We start from the raw sequence: 18346 nt of genomic DNA on the forward strand, positions 1-18346 counted from the left end.
GATCCCAGACGTCCAATCTCTTTTCTTCTTTCTGATGTTTCAGGATATCTGCAAGGCTCTGTGGTGCCACCGTGCTGGGAGGAAGTGTGAGACCAAATTCATGCCAGCTGCTGAGGGCTCTGCCTGTGGCCCCAATATGGTGACTGATCATGTGTTGTGTGTGATCATATTTGGAGGATCCGATACACTTTTAAAGGCCTTTTCAATATCACATGAGCACAAAAGGAGGCATTTTTCATCCGCTTATCTTGAAGCATCACAGACAAAAAACATCCCTGTGCTATTGAATCAAGTCACTGATTTTGTCGTTTTTTTTTTCCTTTTGTCCATCACTCCCTGGCAACATCTTTATAAAAAAAAATCGGCCAACAAAAGGAAGAAAACAAGAGCCTCTAAGACACATTTCCCTGTGGTTTGGGTAAAGAAATAAGTAATCCAACAGCAAAAATCAATCAAATGAGAACATAAAAAGTGACATTTTTACAGTCCTTTCAGAAATAATAGACTGGGCTGATGCAGGAGTAAATTCTCCCTTTGAGACAAGGGTTTTTGTTTTGTTTTTGTCTTTTTTCTTTTTTTGTGTGCTGCTAAACATTATGAACTGTGCAGCACTCGGTGGGGGGGTTAAGCTTGTAAAAAGTGATGTCTCATACAGAGACAAACACATTCCATCTCCAAAGGATACCACAGACCCCTGAGTCAGTAAATTGCATGAGACAAAAAGCTCCAGTAATTGATGCTGTGACTGCCTTCATACATGCTATAGTAAAAGCTCAAATTTATTGAGCATTTTACGGTTATATGGTGATAATACTTCCACAGAGTTTTGCCATTTAAAAACAAAAGCCTTGAACTTAGTGACACTGCTCTCATGTTTTAGGGAGAACCTTTTAAATTCAACCAGAGGCTGATATCATAGGTTCTAGCATAAAAACCACCTGCACCTTCATTTTTTCCTGAAGGACCAGCTGGTTTGTAGCTGAAGTTGCAGAAATGTTTCGCAGTGTTCTTTGTTTATACTTCGTTTCAATCCCCCTACATAGAACACCAAGGGCCTCCATCCTAACAGCCCATCATCTGTGTTTGGTCATAGTTTTACATTGGAAATTTTAATCCCTCTCTTTCGCCTGAAAATGCAATTAACTGAGCCCAAACAATGACAGTTTCCTATAGGAATCCGTGGTACTTAACTGCAAGGAAAAAAAAAACCTATGGGGAAAATCAGCAGTTCTAGTGATTAGTGAGACAGATAGCATATTTTAAAGGTTTCTATGTTCACGTTTATTGATTGCTGTAAAAATGTCCATAGCTGTATATTGGTTATTTATTCTCCAGGTACACAGTTTTTATAAAACACTTTATAGTACATTATTTTATTTTTTATGTTTTAACTCTTCACTATTATGTTATTCTTATACATTTTTTAAGGCCATCTTTCAGTGACTGTTTTATCTATACTTTATTTGCTGCTGTAAAAAACAGAATTTCTGCATTGTGGGACAGTAAAGGGTGTTTCTATTCTTTTTTTATTCTATTCTATTCTACTTAAGGACGCTCATAACCTAATCATTTACTAATGATTTAAAAACTGTACTATGAATATGCAGTTTTTTGTAATACACATTATACCAAATTGGTATTCCAAATAGCACACTGTAAAAAATAAAAAAATTGCCAACTTTGTGGTTTATCAGCTTCCCTTTCTGTTTCCTTGTCTGTCCTCCTCAGTGGTGTCGTAGGGGCCACTGTGTGAAGCAGGGTGATGAGGGCCCCAGGCCTCAGCATGGTCATTGGTCCGAGTGGTCATCATGGTCTAAGTGCTCTCGTAGCTGTGAAAGTGGTGTGACCTATCGAGAGAGGCAGTGCAATAACCCCAGGTAAAACAAATACCAGGTTTTAATTTTTAGTTTAGACCGGTGCTGTATTCTTATTAACTAAATCACGCTTTTGCTCATCCATATGTGTGTCTTCATGAAGATAACATTTTAGTCCCTAATTTATCTGATTTATCTGCTTAATCCATCTTACATATTCTGGAGATATTTCCATGTATTCTCATCAATTCACTGTTAGGAAATTACAGGCTATGTTTCTATTTCTTCTGTCAAAGAGTGTTTGGTTCATATAGCAGATAAAGGCAGATATATGGCCTAAACTTTGTTTGCAAGCATGAAATGCAGCCCTGAAAAAGCTGTAATGGGAAAGTTACAGCCTGAATTCACAGATGCAGAATACCAGAAACGAAAGGTTTTGCAAGTGTGGTCGGAAAAATCAGTTTCCCATCACATCCCTTCTAATATTAATATCAGTGCTGATATATTTACTTATAAAAAGTATTCACTCAAGCAGAGACCTGCAAGGCTGAATATGGGTGTTATCTTACTGATGCCTCAGAAGCTGTTTTCCAGTTTTAGAGGTTTTGGTAAGAGGCTAGAATCTTTAGACTTAAGGTTATTTAAAAAAAAATCCTCCTGTTTGTGGAAACTATCTACTTTATCTGTGAGAGTCTCTTAATGTATTTCTTAAATAGTTATTAAAATCCTGTGTGACCAGAACAGGCATAAACATTGGGAAGACTCTATCTGTTCCCCTGTCGAGGATTAATAAATGATGGCTTGAATGCCAGATCTCAATTACGTGTTAAATAAGACAGACAATTTTTCCATCAACAAAATTAATGGTAACCAAATGCTACAGTCCTCAGCAAATACCATAGTAATAACCCCACTAAAGACAACATTATGCAGATGTTCTGTCTGCACTAATGAAGATTTATTCACCTCAAAATGCTGTTTGATGTAGCTGAAATAACTTTGAACACACCCCTGTACTCTGTGTAATAAAACTACAACTTACTAGACCACTTGGGAGAACTAAGCATTTGTATACGTCTGTACTTTCAACCCAGGTTTGTTAAGCATTTTTTTCAAAAGAAAAGAAAATCTGAGACTGTTGTCATGGTAAAAAGCAACCTACTTATTAAGACAATCAATTTTAATCGACAGGGCTTCATATACTTCCCATCCATCACGGGACATTTAAAAAAAGACACAATTTTATAATGTATATTATAAAATGTTATTAATTGCTGTATGTTTAAACTAATTTTAATGTTTTTTTTTCTAGTTATATAGCCATATATTGGTATATTAAAGTGTTGTTCAGAGCAGGCGTAATTGCAGGGTTGATATAAAATTTTATTTATAGTTCACAAGCCTACTGGACAAAAGCTTGGAAAAAAAAATGGTATAACATTAAGTATGTCAAGTAGAAACAAGTGTTTTTAAACATAACAGTTTTTAGGTGTTAGGTTTAAGGTTATGGTTTTGAGGAAGTATTCAGACATATGTTAACAGAAATGAAACCTTAGGTGGCAGTAGCAAATAATATAAGGGTGTTTCGGCAGTGTTGGCATAGAGGGTTAGAGCAGTGTGCTTGTGCTCTTAGAAGCTTGCCAAGTTCGATCCCTGCAGCCTCCACTCTGTGTTCCTGAGCAAGACCCTTAACCCCACACTACTCCCCCGGCGCCACACAATAGCAGCCCACTGCTCCCCAAGGGGATGGGTTAAATGCAGAGATGGAATTACCCTCATTGTGGGACAATAAAGGGATTCACATTTTTGAAGGTTGTCTAGCCTAGAGTGCTCCCCTGGGGTCAGCTAAACTAGCTGCTCTTTGTACAGGATTTCAAGTTTTCAAAACTTTTTTTCCATATTTGACTCTATTGCACCCAAATTAAGGTGTTACTTATTTGTCCGAACCTAGAAAAGGCTAAATTAAAGCTTAAAACAAGGTAAGCAAGCTCATATTTGATGCTAGATAATAGAGGTGCATGGGGTAGTTAATGAGGCTTCCTCTGGTGACTGGCCAAAGGAGAATTATTTATGTCTGGTTAAAAGTTTTTATCTAATCTTACCTTATTCAAATGATAAATCTAAGGAGATTTACCTCTAAGTAGCAATAAAATAACAAAGTTTTAATATAAAGTTTACTTCTAGAATTAAATATCACTCTTTGGCAAAGTTTCCTGCATCTGGATGTCTCCTTGTTACTGAAATAGTAGACATATTCATGTGTGTTGCTTCATAATTATAGGTTCATCCATTACCTTCTTCATCAACTACAAAAATAATTGAAAGGGCAGTAAGTGAACCCACTCACAAATATTAGGACCCCCTCTTTTTTAGTCCCTATGTTTGTTAAGAAAATGTGGCAAAGGAGCAAAAGAACAGAAGGCAGAAGAAAGATAAACAGAGAAAAGAAAAAAGAAGAAAAATTAATGAAGAATGTTGAGAAATAAAATTATATATTTTGTGATTAAGGTATAGATAAGTGAAAATATGATCTGTTAGGTTGATAGAGAGTGCAATTGTACCTTCGAAGGGAATTTTGGAAAAGCAGCCCCAGGATATACACCTGTGATAGAGGCCTCAACAAAGCACACTCACACACAGATGGAGATACACTCATGTACTAGTCACAACAGGACAATGAGGTCCATTGTGGTTTGTAACATTCTTCACTTTACATTTTTGCATAATCTAGCGCATCAGAAGAATCCTAAAGATTTTCTTTTTCAGGACTGTTCCAAGCATGTGAGTCGAAACGGTGTACATACCATATGTTTTCACCTATTTTTTACAGACCTACGAATGGTGGGAAGTTCTGTGATGGCTCTTCTAGATCATACAAGCTTTGTAACACTGTGGATTGTCCCCCCAACACTACTGATTACAGAGCACAACAGTGTGCTGAGTTTAACAGTAAACAGTTTAGAGGATGGTACTATACCTGGAGACCTTACACTAGAGTGGATGGTGAGAAATTCTTACCTACTTTCTCTTTTATAACATAAGAGAATATTAGATTTGGCAATTAACTGAGACATTTGCTTATATTTGCTGTGGGTATTCTTTTCTAGATCAAGATGTCTGCAAGCTTTACTGCCTTGCTGAAGGATATGATTTCTTCTTTGCCCTGGCCAGTAAAGTTAGGGATGGGACACTTTGCTCGAAGGATAGTTCCAATGTCTGTATTGATGGACTCTGTGAGGTAATCTTCCTTAATTTTCCAAAACAAATCAAAGTTTAACGGTTGGTTTGTTATGTCTATTTAAAATGTGAGCTCAACAGTGAGGTCTTTTAGTCTGAGTTGTAAATTTTGTGAAAGGATTAAGCAGTAGGTGGTGCCCCTGTCTCACAGCTACTTTCATGTTTATGAACATAAAATGTTGACCTGTCACCAGCTCAGGAATATATGTAGTCATTTTAAACTGCTTTCATATTTCATGCAATATAATAGTTTATGTACTTAATCTCAATCGCCTTAAAAAAAGTATATATATATATATATATATATATATATATATATATATATATATATATATATATATATATATATTTATATATGCATGTTTTTTTTTTTCCGTAGAGAGTGGGGTGTGACCGCGTTTTGGGTTCAGCAGCTGTGCCTGATGCTTGTGGTGTGTGTAAAGGAGACAACTCCACCTGCAAGATCTATAAAGGACAGTACACAAAGCAGCATTATACCAACCGTAGGTGATCTCAATGAACTGTTCCAATGACTACAGTTGGTGCTTTTATTTTGAAAAATTAAATACCACAAATATAAATAAACTCTACAGAAAGTTCAAAATTTACATTTCAGGCATCAAACATTTGTTTTAACAGCTAAATGGAAGCTAAACTGGAGTTTCAAAAGATATTCATATTTTAATAATATGGCATTGTTAGTTTAGCGGAGTGTATTGTGTTAATATATTTTTTCATAGGCTTTCTAAACATTTTTGACTGTGCTGTTCCTCTGTGCCACTATATATGATTAATATGATTTCCTGTTTAAAAAAAAAAAGCATATGTGGTTAGACTGAATCAAAAAGTCTTTATTGCCAAGCAGTTTTTTTAGTCTTTAATGCCACACAGACAAGCAAATATAGTTAATATAACAAATGTCCATAATAACATGCACTGATGAAGGATTACATTTGGCTGTTGACAAATTTAGAGTCAACGTTAAAAAGATAAATATTAACGGAAATATTTATTTTTAATGAAATGTCATATGTTGGGGGGTTCTAGTTTTCTCTTTGTGAGAGAAACCTGTATTATAAATGGAAGTGGAAAGCAGTTGCTGTTATAGTAACATAGTGACACCCCATGTCATGTCAAACTGTGCCACAGAGCAAAAGCAATCCACATCAAATGTTTGCCCATTTTAAAAAAATATATTTACACAATCAAATAAAGAGGACCTTCCCTTTTGGGATTAATTACTTTTTTCTCTCTTTCCTTACTGGTACTCTCTGTCTATTTAAAGAAGATGCAGCAAACCAGCCTTTTGTGTTGCTTTTTCAAGTTTTTGTTTAAAGTTTGCCTTCTGTTTCATTAGAGTACTATGGGGTCGTAACCATCCCTGCAGGAGCTCAGAGCATCCGTGTCATGGAACTAAATACCTCCAGCTCCTACCTGGCTGTCAGGGACACTGAGAGACACTACTACCTTAATGGCCGTTGGACGGTGGATTGGCCAGGGCGTCACTCCATTGCTGGAACAGTTTTTGAATATAAGAGACCATATAACAGACCAGAAAGTCTCATATCAACTGGACCTACAAATAAAACACTGGTGATAGAGGTGAGGACATTAATTACTAAGGAAATGTTGTTTTGATGATTGACTGCTAACAGCTTATACCTCTTTAAGGTGTTGTTGCAGGGCTGGAATCCTGGCATTCATTGGGAGTATTCTCTGAAGAAAACTGATGAAAAGATGAATAGGAACCACATTAAACATAGTTATACGTGGGCTATCATACGCTCTCAATGCTCAACAACTTGTGCTGGAGGTAAATTTTGTTTTTGTTTGCCAAGTTAGATATAGTTACATTTAAAAGCTGTTTACTTTAACCTTGATCTTTGCTTGATAAAGAAATAAAATAAAATAAAACAAGAGGATGGTTTGGGCAGGATTTGAACTGTCTAACCTGACCAACCTGTAATAAGGTTGGTCAGGCTAGGTCTCCATTTAGCTTCAGGTTAAATGGAGAGTAGAGTGCCCCCATCATTATTGATGAGAAAGTAAAGGCTGGGACCACTCGAGTGGAGACCCTCTATTAGACAAACACAAAAAGCAAGCATGTACATGCCTGTATCTCTACCGTCGCTGGACTTTGATCCATTAAGGCATGGTATTGTACACAAATACTCAAACATGCTAATAGACACACGGATGCGGTTGCAGGTAATATGTGGCTGAAGGTTAAGGAACATTGATGAATCTCAGTGTGTCTATTTGGTCCTGTGTGTTTTTTTACTTTTTAACTACACCCATCTGTATATATGTGCACATGCAGTTACTTGGCTCAATTAAGGTGAACAAAGCCCCCAGTGTAGTGTTCCTCCTGGCTGACCCTGAAGGTTAGAGTTCCCATTCTCATCTGTTGCTGTCCACCCCTATCTCCACCTCTTTGTGTCCTGATTGGAGGCTGTGATGGGTTGAGTGGATGGGGGAGGTGTGTGGGGGCTGCTTTATTAAAGGGTGTGACTGACTAACTGACCTATTTGAGTAAAGATGTGCAGAGTGACCTTGCCTTAGGGTGAATAACATCTAATGACTAGAGTACCCGGTCACCTAAAACAAACACTTGACTTTCAGCAGAAGTCAAAGGATGGAGAACGGTGCGTGGTGTTGTTTTAATTAGAATGAAAATGTGTGTTTAATACTAATGAAAAGAGTTACTTTAACAGTGAAAAATACTGTATATACACCGGAAATAATTGTTTATTTTCATGCGTAGCACGAGGCAGTTAAAGAACACATGTTAATTTCTTCTCTCAAAATGATGTAAGCTTTTCAGATTGAGACATATTGCTGTTATGTTAAAATATTTTGACTTCTCCACTTAGTGTAGCTTGTGTTATTTTGCCATGTTTAGCAATGTAGAGGAAAAATCTAGATCTATTTGCAGTTTTCTTTTCATGTCAATTTAACAGCACATGTGAAACTTTTTAGTTCTTTGCTAAGAAATTTTATTTAGTGGTCTATGTCTCCACACAGGACATATGAGCACCAAGTCGGCATGCTACAAAGACATGAGACTTCAGGTGAACGTGTCGTACTGCAATCCCAGAACTAGACCAGCAGCTGGAGTGATACCCTGTAACACACACCCATGTCCTGCAAGGTCAGTTTTGTGTGTTATGGTAATACGGATATTATCTCAGAGAAGTGAATACTCTAAGCCTGTTAAAGTGCTCTTCTACACTTTATGCTATGTTCAGACCACGTGCAATAGAAACGGCAAAAAAGCGCCTGCTGCTTAATTTTTTTCTGCTTATACACATTAAGGTCAGACGAGCCTCAAGAGCATACTTGATGCTGCTGAAGCACGTCCAGAGCATACTTGATGCTCCTGAAGCACGTCCAGTAAAGTGTGTTCAGATGCCTCTGATGCTCCTGTGTTTAATGACAGAGAGCGGCTTTGCTATTGTTTGTGGCAGCTGGAAGTAGATGTTAGCGATTTTCATGTACATAATCCAAACTGCAGGCACCGGAATAATTAAAGTGAACAGAATTTTCCAGCAGGTGCCAACATTTCAAGTTAATTTAGGCGTTAATAAACTGTTTCAGTGGAGTGATAATAGCAATCTGGATCAGCAGTGCTGTGTCTGTCTCCCTGCCAGCTCCCAGATCAGCTTCTCCGATTGGTTTATGTGGCGCATTGAGCAGCAAAAGTTCAATTTTTTCAACTTGAGCTGCTGCTGTGAAGTGCGTCATGTATGTCAGATGCTCAGAAGCTCATGAGGGGCTGCTCCTGCTGCTCCAAGTGCGCTGCAGGACCTTATGATGTGCATCAACCATTGATTTTGCATGTAAACAGGCTGCTTCAGTAGCATGCGGTGTGAGCGTTGCGTTACTCATTTTATATCCACCAATATCGTATACAAAGTTCCTGTACAATATATAAGAAACAGATATTAGTATCATGGGAATGTTTGAAAACTCTGATATTATTAGCTCTGCATCAGTACTGCACAAGTATTGTGATTGTGTACCATCTAACTCACTCATCAAAGATATTATTAAAATTCTCTTTATTTATACAGTGCCAATACACGAGATACATATTGTCAAGTTCAACACCTTTCACAAGTAAAGTGCACACATTGCAAATTTACTTGCAAACAGTGTAGTCAAGTTTAGTTTATTGTTTAAATGGGTTAAAACATTCAAATCTTAGCATTACTAACAACAATACACTGTCTCTTCAATTTTGTTGTTGACTTTAAAGCAATCTCTCATACTGACTGTGCATTCAGAGACAACACAGGATGAATCCTCCAGTATAAACTGTAACAGTGTGAAAAGGCATCAGTTGCCTTGTTTTCTCAAACCCTGATCGTTCAGAAAGAAAAGTAAGAGGTTGTGGTAATAGCAGCTAGGCAGATAAGCTCTGAGACAGCATTATGCTCTGAAAGATGGGGCCAAGTGTATCATCTATTAAAAAAAAACAAAAATACCTCAAGTTATTGGCAACAGCAGCTCAGATGATGTCCCTTCCAGGAAGGTGCCAGAATGCCAGGAAAGATTTGGGTTTTATGCATACAAAACACAGAACCTAAAGTTCAAGGCTGAGTTACCCTAACTGTAAGATTTATGAAAAAGGAAAGTTTTAAGCCTGGTCTTAAAGGTACACAGGATGTGCCTCACTAAGTGAAACTGGAAACTGCTTCCACAAGAGAGGAGCAAGAAAAATAAATAAATCTTTCTCCCATTCTACTTTTAAAAACACTAGAATGCCAGATTACAGTTGTGGCCTGGAAATTGTTGTGTTAGGAACATGTCACAATTGGATCTCCCAATTTTAAAAGGTGTTTCATATGTGAGAAGGATAATTTTTGATTCCGTCCCAGAATTAAAAGGGAAACAATCAAGCCAAGTTAATTATGATCATGTTTTTTAATTCTCATTAGAACCCTTGCTGCATCATTCAGAATAACCTGAAGGTTTCCAACTGCGGTTTGTCAGCTTTCTGAAGTGAAGAATTACAATAGTCCAGTCTTGAAGACAGGCCAGTTGACAAAATAATAGGATATAGGCCCTCACCCATAGCATTCATTTTTTTGTATGTTTATGTAACAGCACATTTTCTGTGCAACTTAAATAGTAAACCTATGTGCAGTAGTTATTAAACAAAAAATATTTTTGCCATAAGTTTTAGGGGCTGGTCCTACCCTGGGACAGGGGTCACTGACCTGCTTGTCTACCATTGTTGGGTGTCATACTTGAAGTAACAGTGTATGGACACTTTTTTCAGTCAAACTGGTAGACTGAATTTTTTTTTTTTGCCTTTTTTACAATATTCGAGAAGTAAAATGAGGTCTAGAATGTGTTTAATATGAGATTAGGATTACAGGTGCTAATAAATAAATAAAAAAACAATAAGGAAAACACTTTATTCCTAATATGATAATAATGGCTAAATTGATGTCATTAACTGACTGATTAAGCAATTCCTTTTTTTTTAAAAAAAAAAGCTTCTGGTCTGAAGATGACACCTTTCTTATTTGAATTTAAAAGTAGAACATTAGCCTAATCAAGGTTGTATGTCTTCAAGACACGTCTGTATTCTGCCTAAATGACTGGCATAAGCAGGATTGATTGACAAATACAGCAGTGGAACAGTATCCCATGTAATTTTATTGATAGGAAGTGTGTAAGGAAACATCATTTAAATGAGCATTTTGGAATTCATCAGAAAAATAAGATTTAAACTACCCTAGTGTCAGCCCCAGATATAATCAGCATGTTCAAGTCTTTTTAAGACAATGCTGTTGATGGATGTGAGTAAGTAAGCCAGCAGATGGTGAACTGCGAGCAGACAACCGTAGTCTGCTTATTTTGCCAGATGGGGAAAGAAAATGCTTTTCAAGTGTAATGAAAATAAAAAAAAAATAAAAAAAAAAAGCTGAAACCGAAAAAAAGACTAAGCTTTTGAAACTTTGTCTAAATATAGGGTGACAGTGATGTCATGTGTAGGAGTTTGCCCTGAAATCGAAGGGTTGACGGTTCAAGCTCCGGCTTTCAGTGCCGTTGTGTCCTTGGGCAAGACACTTCACCTGCATTGTCTACTGATGGTGGTCAGAGGGCCCAGTGGCATCAGTGTATGGCAGCCTCGCTTCTGTCAGTGAGCCCCAGGGCAGCTGTGGCTACAATGTAGCTTGCCACCATCAGTGTGTGTGCGTGTGCATGAATTGGTGAATGATTGAATGTAGTGTAAAGCGCTTTGGTCAAGTCTCCTGACTTGAAAAAGCGCTATATAAGTACGGGCCATTTACCAAAAATGATCCACTATCATAAAAAAAAAATAAAAAAATTATGAGGCAGAATTGAATTACATACAAATGTAACAAAAATGGTATTTATTTGTCTGAATGAGTTGAATTCCCACCATTATAAGGAGCACAATTTAACATTAACTTATAAAAACTAACTTAAAATTTAAGAATAAGGTCTAGTGCTTTGCCATGTGGTTGACAAATGGTATGATTTGGGCATTCAAAGAATGGTAGCTTTAGACTTAAGATTAATCAATAAATCTCACTCAAAGATGGTTACAACTCATTCCCTTAAAGTTTTTAGCAAAGCTACTACAATGATTCAACACACCTCTTAAAACTCATAAAACAATATTTACCTTGTGTGCTAGAAATAAGTTTATACACCTCCAAGTTATGTTCTGGCATAACTGACTTCTGGCACCGTTAGACCAGTTGTCATTGTCTAAAACACAACCTTTTTACTGGCCTAGTGCAAAGCCAGTGGTGAAGTGGACAAATGGATAGTGGGTGTCATAGCTAGAGCTCAATGCACAGAAGCCGGGAAACCTGAGCTATAAGGCAATGGCAGGTTCAGAGAGGGCAAATGGATGGATGGTCTACAGGCTAGGGGTCAACAACGAGAGGCAAGAGTGACTATATTAGACTCCAAAGCTGGGTAAAGAAAATGTTATCAGCTATAATATGAACTCTGATCATCACAGCTAAGCATCACTTCTTTAAAAATCTACATCATGTTGTTGATGGAGCTGTGTAATGTACCAGTTACTCAAGGGCTAACTTCTTTTTGATTACAATCCTTGCTGTTGAAGAAACATCTATTGCTAAAATACCAACTACCAAAACATATTTACACCTGTACCTGTCAAAGCCTTTAATATTTTGATAGGTTTGTTGACTTAGGATTAGATAAAGATATTCGTCATTTCAAAATTATGGCAGATTGGTGACAGTTGATTCTGCCATTCATCTGTGGATGAAGAGTTGACAAGTCTGATCCCCATAGTATGGGCAAATGTACTTGTCTTAACCCGTCTTTGCCACCAACGTAACTGCTACACACTCTTACCTTTGGTTGGAAAGTGTAAGTAGGGCAATTTGGGTTTGTCATTAAAATAAAGTAAATGCTTTCTCAAAAATAGTTTTGGATTGCATTTTGTGGTCAAATGACACAATAGGCTTCTCAGTTTAACAGAATTAAAAAAGAATAATTCTCGGGGAGGGAAACAATCAAGAAGGCCAAATGAGCAAAAGCCAGAGGCCAACTCGAGGAACATAGGGAATACTCCAATAAAGTGTTATTATATGTGCAAACTATGATGCTAATGGAAAATTTGATCAGTGATAACAATCTGTGTCAAGGGAGAAGAAAAGTTGTCCAAAGTGCTGAAGAATAAAACGTTAAGATAAGCAACAGTACATAACAACAGATAAAAAGAACTCCAAAGCATTACAGCATTATTTCAGATATCAATTCATTCAATTAAGATTTGCGAAGATGCTAAATTGGGAAATACTTTATCTTCATATATAATACAAAATTTTAACCAACTCTCAGACCTATCAAAATATATTTGAAATATCATAAGATTCGCTGACATTTTTTTTTTTACCTTCCTGATATACATCTTCCTCTTGGAAAAAAAACTTACCTTGCCTGTCAGGGTGAATTTTGCTATGGGCAATTTAACTTTGTGATTCAATTTCAACTGTGGTTGCCAGAATCTTTTAACAGTTTAAGTTGTATATACATTTGTTCTTAATATAAGAGATGGATAAAAAACTTGATGGGAACCACTGAATCAAAATCCATTTCTTTAGCCAAGTTATCTTTTCACACATACGAGGAGTTTTGTTTTGTTTTTAGGTGCTACACACAGACAAGCGAACATAAATTTAGCATGAATAAATGTGAGAATGAAGCAATTAAGATTAAACAAAATGCTAGTTGTATGTTTTGTGCATGGTGGCAGTTATTAACAGCAGAATAAAATAAAATTTGATTAAATACTGTACACTACTGCAAGCCTGTAGACTACCGGAGATAGGCACCGGCCCCACCACAACCGTGACGGAAAAAAATATCAATATTGTACATACAAACATGTACTGAGATATTTTTTTTTATTTGTAGGCCAATGGGAACAGTTTCAATGGGGGACCTGGCCCCTCATTTATGAGGCTAGTAGCAGATGGAAATAAGCCGTTTTTGTGGTGGGAGGTTCTGTTCCTGAGTGACTGCAGCTTTATGGCAGAGGGGATTGTCTGGAATTATTGGAATATTTAGTTCATGTTAAAGTAGCAGTATTTATTTTTGGGTTACACCATCCGTAGTTATTAAATGCTCTCCCTTTTTTGACTTTGTATTCCCTGTCGAAATTTTAGCATTTTTTTGCTTTTTTATTCAATGGCTTTAGACTTACCCATTTTTAATTGATTTTTACATCACACAAATACTTGTCAGTTGTAATAAAGTCAACAATATCTTTATCCTGTCAGTATCTTTTCCCACCTTTTGTTCTACATGGAGTCTTGCTAGCTTTTATGCTATGCACCTCATTTCTTCCCTGTTCTTTTTGACTGCTATGTACAACTGGCCTGCAACACTGTCACATCTGTAATTCCTTGACCTGCTTTGTCAAAAGAGATTTTTATTGACCAAGTCGGCTGTTCCAGTCTTCCCACACCATCTCATGATAATAAAACAAATGAAAAGTGTCAGGCCGATATGACTGTATTCTCCATTCCTTTCCAGCCTGTCAAAACATATGTTCTGTGAAATGGTACTCTCTGCTATATATTGAAAAATTACTTGCACTGTTAAAACACTAGTGCAAGGCAAATGGAAGGAATTGGGTTTTCTTCATCCTGAGCATGACATCCATCTGTCAGTGATGGTCAGCTACTCTCATTGAAAAGTAAAGTGATTAAGAAATCATAAGTCTTAGTTCATTTTAGTTTGTTCTCCAACAAAAGTTAACAAGCTCCACGGCAAACCCTCGTTCTTTGACCTTTCTGATTTAGAAATGTCCTCATAGTTGATTTATCTAAAGGGACATTTCTAAGCTCTGGTGATCAAACTCATTGAGGTTTCTGTTGAAATTGCTCTTTGGGAGCAGGTGCTCCTCGAGGTTGTATATGGCCAATGCTATGTCTCAATTTGAAGTTCTTTGAGTAACACTGCTTTACAGAGCAAGAATTACTCAGGTCTTAGGGTGTGGTTGTGTTGGATCTTGGCTAAAAAAAATGTTCTTTGGTCACTGGACATACACTCCTGAAATTCATGGACAAGACAGATGATCAGTCAGTAGGTTCTGATGTTGTTTACATCATAGGGAGTGGTTCTCACAATGACAAACAGGACATGAGTGAAGCCATGCACACCCAAGAAATAATGTCCCTCCCTTGTCTACACTGTCCTGGACAGTGTCATGTAGGTTAATGTAGAAGGCAGAAAACATGAATGAATGAGACTCTTGGGATAAAATCAGTCTCAATACGTGAGTGAATTCAAGACATTTTGGAAATTATTATTTTTTGTTCTTAAAGCCAAAAGTTATCATACAGACCATTGAATACATCTGAGGCTGAACAATTAATGTACATAGGATTCCTATCAGGTTATTGGAATCATTCCAGTCAAATCTGTACAGGAACCAAGTAAGAAGAATGTCATTTGTAAAGCAGCTGTTACCCTTAGAGTATTGCATCCCAATGACATGACGTAGACCCAATCTCTTGAACCTTTGAAGCTCTTGTAAGAGCTTAACCAGTGCAACATATGGTGAAGGTGAGCAATGGTTAACTCTCTTAGGTGTATACTGTAACATTCATCAGTTATATGTGCTGTATCATGAAATGGACTCCAAACAGACTGTGACCTGTGTCAGCTGTTATATGCTAAAAAGTGGGATTTGGAATAATCAGATTGCAGAAAAATATGCCATAGTGGCACAGAGAAAATGTAAACTTCAGATATAAAGGGTCCAGCCAAGATTTGAGCCTCCTTCCACTGAGATTCCACACAAGCTGATAACTGTGAGGAAAATATTTTCTTTTTTTTTAACAAGCTATTCCTACAGTTTCATTTATTGCATAACATGTTTTGGTAGAGTACTTATTCACCATAAAAAATGTTGATACTTGTACTGTTTTTGTTTTATAAAACTAGGTGACTGCTAACTTTTTTCTCAACGTAGCTTCAAGATGCTATGTTGAATAAATTATTTATTGTGTGCAAAGGGTTGTTCATCCCTTATCCTTTATAAACAAATCTTTGACAGCTCTTACAAAGAATATAGCTCCTCTGTTTCTATTAAAAGTATCCCACGTACAGCCTCAGCAATGGCATGAAACAACAGCCAGCTTCTTCCAAACAAAAGGAACACTTGTGATAAGTTGCGCCTTAATTCATAAGTAGTAGTAGGTTCAATTAGGAAGCTGGGGTCATCTGAGTCAGAGCAGGATATTCTTTATTTTTATACGGCTTTCTGTTCCTGGTTTTAGAACTTTTATGTAACCCAGCATATAGTATCTTGGGATATAAGTATATTTTTTCATGATTGTATTTGAAAGACCAACCCAAAGGGCATAAATGTAAAGGGAAAGAAAAATTATGGGTTTTTGCACGTAGAAATCTATAGCATGGTATTTCTCATGTAATAATTTACTGCAATAACATCTACAGCATTTTGCATGCTAAAAATTACCATAAGCTAGCCCAGCTTGTGGAAATCTACAATTTTGAATTGTCGGATAGGAACGTCGGATTTGCTGACTTTATCACTAATAGACTTGCTGTAGATTTGCCTGACTTACTTGTACATCTCTGCAGGTCCTTCATTGTTATTATTCATCTCTTACAAAGTCCACTGATGTGTCTCATTTTAGTAGGCTAACCTACTAAATTAACTAGCAAACGGGTGGCTTCTATTTGCTCATTATGGGTCATTAGAAGGCAACATGTTGCAGTATTTTAAGGGTTTTTTACATTTTAAGAGGGCTCATTGCAAATTCCCAGTCGTGCTTGAACTTGTACTCTTCCGCCTTATCCAGGGTCAGCAGAGACTCCCACACTTCCCTCACTGCAGACACCTCCAGCTGTAATGGGGGAAGCCCGAGGTGCTCCCCCAACAGCTGAGAGAAATAGTCCCTCCAGCATGTTATGGGTCATCCTCTGGGCCTCCTCCCGGTGGGACATGTCTTTAACACCTCCTGAGGGACGCATCCAGCGGGCATCCAAAGAACATGTCCGAGCCACCTCAGCTGACTCTTTTCGATGTGGAGGACAAACTGCTCTACTCCAACCCTTCCCAAACTATTTTTGAGAATCACAGAATAATAAGCAGCGCAAGGCTCCTGGTAATGATAATAATTGATGGTAATTGTAAATATAAAATCTGAGAAATAACTACAATAAAAAATCACAACCATAATAAAATGACAAAAATAGTGAACATTACCCATAACACAAGTATACAGTTGTTGGGCTTAAGTACCCATAAACTGCAACTACAGCTTCCAGCCTGCCTTGCAGCTCTGACATAATACCATAGGTCAGGGGTCAGCTACCAAAACTGCTCAAAGAGCCATATTGGACCAAAAAAACAAAAAATAAATCTGCCTGGACCGCAAAAATGTAAAAGTTTTATATATGCCCCTCATGGCAACACAGGCTCCACTATAGAAAAGTACTATGTGGGCTTAAATATATAAAAAACATTCACGATTAAATGTTTATCCTGGAGAAAATGTCACGTAGTAGCATGAGGTAATGGTCGAGCAGTGACCGTTCCCATCATGCGCTGCTTCATCACGCTCGGCTTCATCGCGCGCCGCTTCACCGCGTGGTTTAAGTTTTGTTGCATTGATGAAATTATAGAAACACGATAAAGGAATCTTTCTAAGGTGGACATGTTTCTGTTGGGAGGAGTTGATTGAGTCATGAGGATTTTGGGGGGAAAAAATGGAAGAAAGTTCACATACCTGCATCAGAGGGCTACCTGTTTGATCTGTGGTCGCTTTTCCATCCTTGCAATCAAACTAGCAGCAGTAGTGGAGTTTGGAGATGCAATCCACTTCTTAAATCTATCTTTGCCCTCCTCTAATTTATCCAGAAGTTCTGCAATCACACTTTTTCTCTCACTCCCAATTTGGTGGTCGGCTACATATTTAGCATACCTTCCCTAGAAATGCCTTTCCAAGTTTTTATTTTTATTTTTTGCCAACCTCTCATTAGGGTTTGACAGAATCGTTTTGAGGCCAGCTGATACTCTTTTTCCTTAGCCTCTCCAAACTTTGGAGAGGCCTTGGAGAATATTCAAACCAATTTAAAATTTATTTCTAAAATTAATTTCAAAGCATTATTATAAATCCTCTCCGCAATTATGCACCAATTTGTCTTTATTCATAATCAGTCTGTCTTCCGCTTCTGAAGTTCCCAGACGACAGTTGGAAGATTGACCATCTGGTGGCCGGGTGCAGGAAAAACAAATTGGAGCTCAACGCTCTAAAAACAGTGGAGATGGTTGTGGACTTCAGGAAGAACTCAGCCCCAGCTATCCATATCACCCTTTGAGATTCCACAGTTGACACAATTGAGTTTTCCGCTTCCTGGGAACTATCATCTCACAGGACCCTCCACCAAGAAAGCCCAGCAGAGAATGTACTTCCTGTGGCAGCTGAAAACATTCAGCCTGCCAAGGACAATGATGGTGCACTTCTTCCATCATTGAGTCCATCATCACCTCCTCCATCACAATCTGATACACTGGTACCACCACCACAGACAAGGGCAGACTGCAGCATGTCATCCGGTCTGCAGCTAGGTGATTGGCTGCAATCTTCCATCCCTCTAGGATCTGTATGCCTACAGCGTGCAGGGAAGATTGAGGCTGATCCCTTGCACACCAACCAAAAACTATTTTAGAAACTTCCCTCTGGCAGGAAGCTGCGGCCCATTACGACCAAAACGTCATGCCACAAAAACAG

General features: G+C 37.7%; 1 protein-coding gene across 1 annotated transcript in view; it reads left to right on the top strand.

Moving 5' to 3' along the window:
- The window catches only part of LOC107084418 (A disintegrin and metalloproteinase with thrombospondin motifs 16-like), a 65722-nt gene that overhangs the window by 36424 nt on the left and 10952 nt on the right, over positions 1-18346 (top strand). Inside the window, exons 11-18 of the mRNA XM_015374241.1 lie at positions 44-139; positions 1729-1877; positions 4645-4817; positions 4922-5052; positions 5431-5554; positions 6409-6653; positions 6723-6864; positions 8076-8202. Coding sequence (XP_015229727.1) covers positions 44-139; positions 1729-1877; positions 4645-4817; positions 4922-5052; positions 5431-5554; positions 6409-6653; positions 6723-6864; positions 8076-8202 — 1187 coding nt within the window. The remainder of the gene's footprint in view (positions 1-43; positions 140-1728; positions 1878-4644; positions 4818-4921; positions 5053-5430; positions 5555-6408; positions 6654-6722; positions 6865-8075; positions 8203-18346) is intronic.

The sequence above is a fragment of the Cyprinodon variegatus genome, unplaced genomic scaffold, assembly GCF_000732505.1.
Source record: "Cyprinodon variegatus isolate N-32 unplaced genomic scaffold, C_variegatus-1.0 Scaffold99, whole genome shotgun sequence".
Taxonomy (NCBI): Eukaryota; Metazoa; Chordata; class Actinopteri; order Cyprinodontiformes; family Cyprinodontidae; genus Cyprinodon; species Cyprinodon variegatus.